Raw genomic sequence first — 10,276 nt, 5'->3', positions numbered from 1 at the left:
TTCTCTTTTTTTCTTTTTTTTTTTTTTTTTTTTATGTGAATTATTTACTGGATAATAAGGAAGTTGTTCTTGTTTTCTTTTTTTTTTCTTTTTTTAAGATGGAAGATAGAAAGAGAGAGAAAGAGAGAAAGAAAGAGAGAGAGAGAGAGAGATAGAGAGAGATAGATAGATAGAGAGAGAGAGAGATATAGATAGATAGAGAGAGAGATAGATAGATAGAAAAGAGAGCGAGCGAGCGAGCGAGCGAGTGAGCGAGCTTGCGAGCGAGCGGGCCAATCGAGCGTTACCTTGGAATGTTGCGCTGAGGTTGGTGTTATTGGTGGGGTCTCTTCGGCATCCACGCTTGCTGCATTTGGTAATCGCTGCTCTTGCACCGAGGCCAAGCTGAAATGGGTCACAATCAAATGATTTTCCAAAGATTATAATCTTTCTATCATTTATGCATTTAAAATATACCCATTGATCTTTTTCTTTTCTCTCTCTCTCTTTTTTTTTGTTTTCCATTTACTATGATAATAATTCACTTAGATTGCATCTTTTTATTATCTTAATCAATTATGTGTTGATGTGACAGTTTTATCAATCAATTGTTATTATTATTATTATTATTATTATTATTATTATTATTATTATTATTATTATTACAATTTTATGCTGATGATGATATATTTAATATTCGTTTGTATAGAAGATAATCGAGAATGATTAATATTTTAATAATGTATAAATCACTTTAAAATTTTCTATTTATTAGATAACTAAATGTTATTAATATACAATAATATTTGGTTGCGTTATAGTGAGATAAGATTTATATTTTATTATGATGACTCAGCTCTATGGACAGAATTATATCCAATTAAAATTTTGACTGTTAGCATTGTCAGAGTAACGAATTCGTGTATATACATTACAATCCAAATAATATTTGTATATATGAAAAAGGATTATCCTTAATATCCCACATCATTGCTACTTTCAATAACATAGATCTATTACGATCCAAATAATAGATCATTTCGTAGAGGACGAAGGAACGATATACGCACCGTTTCAGCGTAACGAGTGTACCAGTTAACTTCTTGCAACGTCTCAACGCAGACTCCAGTCTCTCAGGTTCTTCCTTTAGGAACTTCTCCTCGCGTACGATCTTCTCCATTTCGGAACTTAGAAGACCCTTCATACCTTCTTGTAGACTTGGAAATCGTACCTTTAAATCCGCCACGGCTTTGCTGAAACGTAGAGGTATAATTGAAAATAATTTCTATTGAGTCTTCTTTCTTTCTTTCTTTCATTCTTTTTCTTTCTTTCTCTCTTTCTCTCTCTCTCTCTCTCTCTCTCTCTCTCTCTCTCTCTCTAATAATAATAATAGATTTTCAATATGGTTAATCTATATTCTTTGTTTACCTCGATTTATTTAATATCAATGCCATATTCTCGACGTCTGACATATTCACACGTGTTTTTCTATTGATGACATTACCACGAAGTTCCTCCACCGTACTCTCGAGCTCGCTAAAAATTTCGTTAATTAAAGATAATGTTTGTTGATAATCATTTATAATGGTATTATTATGTATATATATATGGTATATATAATGGTATTATTATGTATGTAAATATATATATATATATATTGGGACATACATATATGTATTTACTTAACATATTATTATCGATGGGAAATGAGAAATTTTACATGACGAATTATTTTCATTTCCTTTACGTATACAAGAAGTTTTACTCATCGATAATGTGCCAAGTAAATACATAATCAATACATAGAGTCGATCAAAAGTTCTCCTAAATAATATTAAAAATCAATTATTCTTTATGTAGATTTTTTAGGCAATGTAGTTAGCCTTGTAGCTTTACTGATCTGAAACGAAAAAGAAGTCTCTCTAAAAAGTTACAACGAGAAAGAGGTGTAATTGATTTTTAAAAGTCACATAAGAATTTTCGACCAGTCCTGTATATAAATATTTAAAATAAAGGACTCACGTAAGATCTTTTTCCAGCCTAAGCATTTCCTGTTTGTAGAGGTCTTCCTCTCGACTGAGCCGAACTTTCTCGGCATCACCAGCAGCCCAAGCTGCGTCTCCACCGGACAATAACATTGCTCTAAAAAAAGAGAAAAGAAAAAAAAAAAAGAAAAAAAAAAGATAAAAACAATATGTCTACGTAAATTCATATCATTTATCATTTATAAACGTTATTATCTATAGAGAGAAAATCGTAAGGATAAAAAACAAGAAAATGATAAATAGATATAATTACCTGATAGTGATAAAAGTATCCCTGATAGTTTCTCGTACAGTATGCGCCTGAGATTGTGACAAACGTCTGAGATTCTTTACGTCCTGTCGAAGATCCTTAGCCTTTTTCTGTAATCCTCTTAATTGATTATACATCTCTGGTGTCAAGGCCAAATCACGATAAACGTATTGACCAGCTACCAAGGCTGCTGGCTTAGGTGGTGGAGTTGGCTTATGTCTCTCTCGTTCTGAAATCATGCGCGTTTTTTCTATTAATTAACGTTAAAGAAAAAAAGAAAATCGGAATAAATATATATATATAAATAAATAAATAAATAAATAAAAAAATAAACAAAGTTTTCGAATTATACATATACATACTACGAAGCCTTTCCAGACGTATAAATGACGACATAATAATATATATAGGTATAGTTGTTATTATCGTACATATGTGTATATTTATACGCAGTGTTATATAATTCAACTTATACTCAACTTTATCTCGAATTTGTCTTATCGAGATGGAGATTTAAGCAGATAAAACGAGGGAAAGGATGACAAAGGAAGAAGACAATGAGTAATCCCATAAATGACGATAATGTTACGAATTCGAACACAGGATATTATTATATATATACATATATTATAATGGCGATGATATTAAGCGTACAAGAGTTTTTTTGTATTCTTTACCTTGCGAAGACATCCTCGGCAACGTGGAGGATTTGATTGCCGGTTTCGTAGGCTTTGTATCCGCTAGTCGATGGTAGGCATTGGACACAATCGTACGAGAAGGTGTTAGAGATATTATTATTATTGTGTTAGTTAGTCTCTCTGTTACGTTGAGAGAAATCATTTCTTCTACGTGAAATGCTTCTCGAGTTCTTTTTTTTTTTTGTTTTCTTTTTGTTTGTTTTTTTTCTTTTTTGTAGTTTTTTCCTCTCTTTTTCTTTTCCCTTCTCCATTTTTCGCTCGAAACTTTATCTTTTTTTCTTCTTATTAAATTAATATCAAGCTCATTTATTAATCTCCTTTGCATTATTTTTAATTAATAAAATAAATGAAAGATTTGGAAGAAGAGATACAGCAGGCTTCGTTCAAATATTTTATTAGATTCTTTGTTCAAATAAGATTAAAAAGTTTGATATATATCTTGCAAACATAATTATTGCTTGGATTCAATCGAAAGTAAAATTCGAAAAAAATTAATTACCATGATCTTGCGAAAAATTCTTCATTATTTATAAAAAAAAATTCGTATTTCAAATGACTCTAGAAAACTTTTATATAAACATTTAATTAATTAAAATAAAAAGAAATTGAATTAAATAATTAGAAAAAGAGAAAAAGAAACAAACTAATTCTAATGCAAAAGGGTTTAAAAATCGTACAAACAATAGCAAATATATTGTATGTAGATACTTTGACGTAAGAGATTGACCTTTATCGAGCCGAAAAATAGAGGACGAGGGAAAAAAAAAAGAAGAAGAAAAAGAAACTAAGGTTCACCTTTTTGTGTGTACTTATCGATAAACATGCTTTGAAGGAGATTTAGAATCTCGTGAGATGATATGTAACGTGTGTGTGTGTATGTGTGTGTGTATTTATATGTTATATGTATGTGCGCGCGTGTGCGTATGTGCATTGATTATTACCTGCGTGTTGGGGGGAATGTTGTTTTGGTGAATTCATATCTGGCGGCTCGTCACTGAAGGACACTGACTTTTCAAAGGACACCGACTTGTCTGTAATAGATGTCGATCAAACAGATTTTTCTTTGCGTGGCTCTCTTGTACGTATGTTGATATAAATATAATATCTTTTTTGTGATTATAAGAAGGAATAATAGCATTGTGGTATACATATGTATATGTGCGATAAAAGATAAAAAAACGATGTGCGTATAAAAGAAGAAAACGATCGAAGCGAAACAAATCATATCGAAGGAATCGATCTATCCAAGCTCTTTAATCGGGGAAAGTACGAAAATTCATAGAAAATCTAATTAACTAGATTTATTGCTCTTTTTTTTTCTTTTTTTTTTTTTATCATTCATTCGTTCTTCTATATATATATATATATATATTCTACGTGTTTACGTACGCAAGTGCACACTTTTTCTTTCTTTTTCTTTTCCTTAATTAGAAAAGTTTACATTCGTATCCAATAAAAATATTATCTAATAAAAAGTTAAAATTATTGCTACATATATTTGTTTTAGTATTATAGATACACACACACATATATATATATATATATATTTTTTTTTTTTTTTCATAGAAAAAGTGCGTACATCGTATTAAATAATTTGTTCTAATGCAAACAAGACATTTCCTGATAAAAAAGAATATAAAGATTAGATTCTAAAAGGTCAAAATTAAAGATTAAAATAATGTCGACGTATAAAGTATCCATGTATACTAAACAGGGCGTAGATACTATTAGAAGACTTGATCGTCAAAGTTCAAAGGGTTAAAACGCGAATAAAGAGACAATAATAAATTCATTAGATTTTTCGATCGGGAAGTGACGACATGCATGATAGAAGAAGAAGAAAAAGAAAAAAGAAAAAAGATGATAGAAAACAATCATTAAAAAAGAAAAATGTGAAGGAAGGCGTAACGATTGGTGCTGATAGATTATTACAATGACAAATTGATTGGAATTATGTAAAATTTATGTGCCGACAAAAGCGAATAAAATCAATGTAATATCTAAGAAGAGAGCATTGCTAAAGAGAAACGTGGGCGGATTGGGGCGGGGCAGAAAAAAAGGAGAAAGAAAACAATATGTAAGATAGATAGATAGAAAGTAGAAATAGATAGATAGATAGAGATAGAGACAGAGAGAGAGAGAGAAAGAGAGAGAGAGAGAAAGAGAAAATTGAAAATTCGATGTGTGCGAATCGTGCAACGGTGATCGTGACAGTTTTTATAGCAGCAGTGCAGCGTTCAAAGCTAATGTGATAGATATAGATATATATATATATAATGAATAATTGATAGGTCATCATGTGAAGCGCACCTTTGCCTAATTTCGGTGGTTTAACGTCTGTCCTTAAGAACGAGTCATCTGTAATGGTAGTTTGACAGACTTAAATGTTGCAGCGGAGTCGCGTCGTCGATTCGTGAGAGTGAAAGAGACAGAAAACGAGGAGATATGTAGGTACATACATACATACATACATACATACATACATACATATATATGTATGTATATATATATTTATACATATATTAGATACATATGTATATTTAGAAAAACATCTATTTTTATAAATGAATAGAAAAATATTTATCTATGTACGTATATATCTCTATATGAACAGATACTAACATTATATAATAATAATAATAATAATAATAATAATAATAATAATAATAATAATAATAATAATAATAATAATGGTGACGATAATGATAACAGTAATAATGATAATAATGAAGTACACCAATGTGATAATGTTAATAATAATAATAATAATAATAATAATAATAATAATAATAATAATAATAACAATAATAATAATAATAACGATAATAATAATAATAATAATAATAATAATAATATTAACGTAAGTAATATTAAATATTTAATAAAATCTAATGATAATGACAGAACTAAATGTATGTACTTATAATATTAGCAAATCATAGGAGAATAGAAGATAGAGAAGATGAAAGACACACCTGGCAGTGAGGCAGAGCTGGAGCTAGAATGTTTGTCGAACTCATCCCCGGCGCCTGGTGTGTGTTTGCGTTAGTCGGAATAACAAAGCAGTTGTACAGCAGGGTTCTTATTTTTTCTTTTTTATCGTTTTATTTTATTTCATTTGATTTTATTCGAGAAAATTTTCCAAACCGAAAAGTAACGTGATTAGACAAACGATTTGATATCCTAAACATCTTAATCGAACGAAAATATATATTTCGAGCGAAAAGAAAATTAGAATGTTTAGATGGAAAATTTTTAATCGTCGTCCATTTTGTACTTGACGGTATTTCAAAAATTCTATCGAATTTTACAAAATGATATATACATATATATATATATATATATATATATATATATATATATCATTATGAATTACTTCAACCTTTGCTTAACCTCGTGGATGAATAATGATCGATCGATCGCGTAGTCGCTATACGATTTATAACAAATGAATTAATGTTAAAACAAATTGAGAGAGAAAGAGAGAGAGAGTGAGAGTGAGTGAGAGTGAGTAAGGGTGAATGAGAGTGAATGAGAGAGTGACAGAGAGAAAGAAAGAATGAGAGAGAGAGAGTGAGAGAGAGAGAGTGAGAGAGAGAGAGAGAGAGAGTGTCATACCTTAGCTCGCGAACTTCTTCGTTCTTCTAGTTTAAATCCACACATAATCGCTTCTTTATCCAATTAAGTAAGTATTCTTCGCCGTCAGCACGCATCTCGGAATTTTTTTTATCGAGTACACGCGATAACGCGATTTCTTTGAGAATTAGGAGATGTAATTTATGATCAAACGAAAATAAGCGAATTTGAAATAAAGAGGGTGTTTGTGATGAAGCTGTTAGGGGAGAGAGAAAGAGAGAGAGAAAAATAGAGAAAGAGAGACAGAGAGAGAGAGAGAGCGAGAGAAAGAGAGAGCGAGAGAAAGAGAGAGAAAGAGAGAGAGAGAGAAAGATAGAGAGTGATGACGATGAGACTAATTATAATAATGATAATAATAACAATAATACTAACAGGTAGGGATAATTTCCAGATACCTACACACACACGCATATATATATATATATATATATATATATATATATATATGATTATGATCAATAGATTAGATCATATTTATATTGTAGATTTTTAAGATCATGGAAGTATACATAGAAAAGAAATGAGATATACATATATTATAATAGAGTCGAATAGAAGGAAAGGGGTAGTTATGATTGATCGATATGAAGAAATGATTCTTTGTGAAAGCGAGAAACAAAGTATGCGGCTAAGATAGCAATAAAATAAATAAAACTTGTATGAAAAGGAGGAAAGAGATTGATTATTCGGAAGGAGGTTTAAATGTGTGTGTGTGTGTGTGTGTGTGATTATGTTCGTGTATACATATATGTGTATGTTCGGCAGAGAGATAGAGATAGAGAGATAGATAGGAAGGATTTTTTGTTGTTGGTTTTTGTTTTCTTTTTTCTGGAAAGTTTAAAACGTGTAAAGAGACATAATCGGGGGATGATCGAACGTACCTGTAGTTCGCGCATAAGGGTCACGACCTGCAGGAACCTGTAAGTAGTCTCTTGGTGATGGACTCGTATGTGGTGCATGTGTCAAAGCCTTGTGAACCAGACCCGTTAGGTTAGCCAATTGTCTCTCCATGTGCTCCACCCTTATCCTATCGAAGACAAAAATAATAATAATAATAATAATAATAATAATAATAATAATAATAATAATAATAATAATAATAATAATAATAATAATAATAATAATAATAATAATAATAATAATAATAATAATAATAATAATAATAATAATAATAATAATAATAATAACAATAATTATTGAATGATTAACGTCGAGAAAGAAAAAAAAAATTATGTGACTTTTTCTTTCTTTCTTTCTTTTATTGTTTTTTTTCTTTCTTTTATTATTATTATCTTTTTTGTATTTTTTTTTTTTTTTTTTTTTTTTTTTTTTTTTTCTTGCAAAGCCATTCTCGTAGTGAAGATAAACATCGAGTGTGTTACGATAATTACGGAGATAGTTCGTTCATTCATTCATTCATTCGCCAGGGTATCGTACAAGATGCGCCGCTACTTATTATTATTATTATTCATATATCAGACGATAACGCATAACTCGGCTGGCACATAACTAATACATGTTTTCTATTTAGCGCAGGCAAAGCTAAAAACATCATTGTTCGTGTTCATATTTTTTTCTTATTTTTATGTCTTTTTTCTTTTCTCTTTCCTTTTATTTTTTTCTTTTGCTTATATTTAATTCGATCCGATTAGATTTATTTGGATTATATACATTCCCATTTTGCGTTAACATTTAGATAAGCAGGATCGTATCTCGTCGTGAGATTATTGTTTTCTTTTTCATTTTTTATTGTCAAATGTTTCAGTAATTTTTATATTCTTATTATTTGATTCTCTTTTGGCCGACAAGTAAGGTTCAGATATTATCAGTATTTTCGTCAGAATAAATATTTCGTTTCAATGAAAATTTTAATATCATTCGGAGGAGATTTCATTTTTGATTTCTTTTTTTCAGTATTTTTTGTAAAAAAAAAAAAAAAAAAAAAAAAAGAAAAAAGAGAAAACCTAACAAAAATTTCAACATTACTAATCAGCCAATTCATTTTTGATTGCAAATACGATCCTACGGTATCGTTTATCTCCAATATAAGAAGATCTCTTATAAACAATACGAAATAACTTATCGTACCTATGATAATAATATCAAATTGCATTCAACGAGTGCAGTTCAATCGATTCAAATTCGATCTTGTGTTCAACACGGAATAGGACGGTCACGTTCTAAACATTAGATCATTAGATTCGTCACACCAACATATAATATATAGAGACACGTGCATCGTTTCCGACGAACTGGAGATATTTAATTTTTTTATTTGAACAAAACAAAACAAAAAATAAATCTAACAAAAAAAAAAACAGAAAAAGAAACGAAGAGGAACGGAGGAAAGTATATTATCGGGGTAGGTCATCCGGGAAGTTGCTGCAGCTTCTTTTGCTAAATTCGCTAATCGGCATGCTGCATTCCACTGCTGCGATTATCCACAAAGTTGAAAGAGCTAGGCTTTAGATGTTAATTCTCCCACAATCAGTGATAGGATAGAATAGATAAGGATAGAGAGAGAGAGAGAGAGAGAGAGAGAGAGAGGAGAATCTTGCGTATTTCTTCCACGTCTATGTTTTCTTGCTTTTCGATCATGCTTCTGCTCTGGCATTATCCTCCTTTCCAACATGCAATTCTTCTTTGCTTTGTTGATTATCGATCATTCGATTATCGATCGATTTTCAATCGATTAAGACTATATATGTATATATATAGTTTTGAGAACTAACGAAGTAATAATTTCTTCAGATTAAAAATTAATTCTTCGTTTATAGAAAATTAATTCTCCGTTTATAGAAAATTAATTCCATTTAGAGCGATATTACCAGAATTTTTTTTCTTTAATAACAAATATCGAGTTTGAACGTGCAAATTCATTTCTTTTCTTGTTCTTTTTGTTTCTCTTTTTTTTTTTCATTTTTTTTTTTTTCCTTTAATAATCTGACAAACAATTACATGATTAAGATTGAGAATCGATTGAATCTAGATCGAAGAAACTCGATCGATTATTTAATGACGATGTTTGTTTGTTACGTAGGAAATAGTTCTGTGAAAGAAAGATATGTTCGACGTTCGAAGGAGGGCGAGATGTAGGGTTTTTTTTCTTTTGTTTGTTTTTTAGAAGGTAGAAGTCGAACTTTTATAAAGATTCTTCGGAAGATCGAATTATTATTGAAATAGTCGACAATAAATACGTAATATATCGCGGTATTGAAAAATATAATATAAGTAATGGTAATAGTATTGATAGTTGCAAATGCTGATAAGGGTTTTCCTTTTTTTTTCTCTTTCTAAATGCGTGGAAAAAATTAAAATATATATATATATATATATATATATATATATATATATATTCCGTATGAAATAGTGAAAGTGAAAAAATCCCGGTATGATAGTGAAAAGGAGAGAAAAAAGAAAGAAAAAAGAGAGGAAAAAAAAAGAAAAAAAAAGGAGCAATAAGCGTGGAATTAAAATGCGATATGCGGCAGTGTGGTGAATACCGAGTAGCGTCGTAGCTCTGTCCAGTGGGTATAGGGGCTGCCGTTGGTGGTATGAACGGAGATCGAGGGGGTCCAGAAGGTGGTCGACCTGGTGGTTTCACGCCGTAGAGGCTGTAAGATTCCTCCAATAGCTCCGTATCGCTGCACCACCCACAACAGATATAC

The 10,276-nt window shown here is 30.3% G+C and overlaps 1 protein-coding gene across 8 annotated transcripts in view; it reads right to left on the bottom strand.

Moving 5' to 3' along the window:
- Positions 1 to 10,276, bottom strand: part of LOC124430128 — a 108,600-nt gene that overhangs the window by 13,074 nt on the left and 85,250 nt on the right. For 7 of the 8 annotated variants that reach the window (XR_006943671.1, XM_046976272.1, XM_046976273.1 and 4 more), the window contains exons 12-22: positions 10,112 to 10,267; positions 7,490 to 7,635; positions 5,948 to 6,001; positions 5,283 to 5,351; positions 3,914 to 4,003; positions 2,952 to 3,014; positions 2,278 to 2,503; positions 2,002 to 2,121; positions 1,408 to 1,515; positions 1,050 to 1,232; positions 288 to 384 (exon numbers count right to left, since the gene is read on the bottom strand). Coding sequence is in view for 7 of the 8 variants with exons in the window: in XM_046976272.1 (XP_046832228.1) it covers positions 288 to 384; positions 1,050 to 1,232; positions 1,408 to 1,515; positions 2,002 to 2,121; positions 2,278 to 2,503; positions 2,952 to 3,014; positions 3,914 to 4,003; positions 5,283 to 5,351; positions 5,948 to 6,001; positions 7,490 to 7,635; positions 10,112 to 10,267 (1,312 nt within the window). In the remaining variant the exon portion in view is untranslated. Of the gene's footprint in view, positions 1 to 287; positions 385 to 1,049; positions 1,233 to 1,407; positions 1,516 to 2,001; positions 2,122 to 2,277; positions 2,504 to 2,951; positions 3,015 to 3,913; positions 4,004 to 5,282; positions 5,352 to 5,947; positions 6,002 to 6,331; positions 6,727 to 7,489; positions 7,636 to 10,111; positions 10,268 to 10,276 lie in introns of those variants that run through there. The other variant, XM_046976276.1, reaches the window with a different exon arrangement.

Source organism: Vespa crabro, chromosome 17, assembly GCF_910589235.1.
Source record: "Vespa crabro chromosome 17, iyVesCrab1.2, whole genome shotgun sequence".
Lineage (NCBI taxonomy): Eukaryota > Metazoa > Arthropoda > Insecta > Hymenoptera > Vespidae > Vespa > Vespa crabro.
Note: the sequence above shows the minus strand (reverse complement) of the source record. Positions and strands in the feature narration are given on the sequence as shown.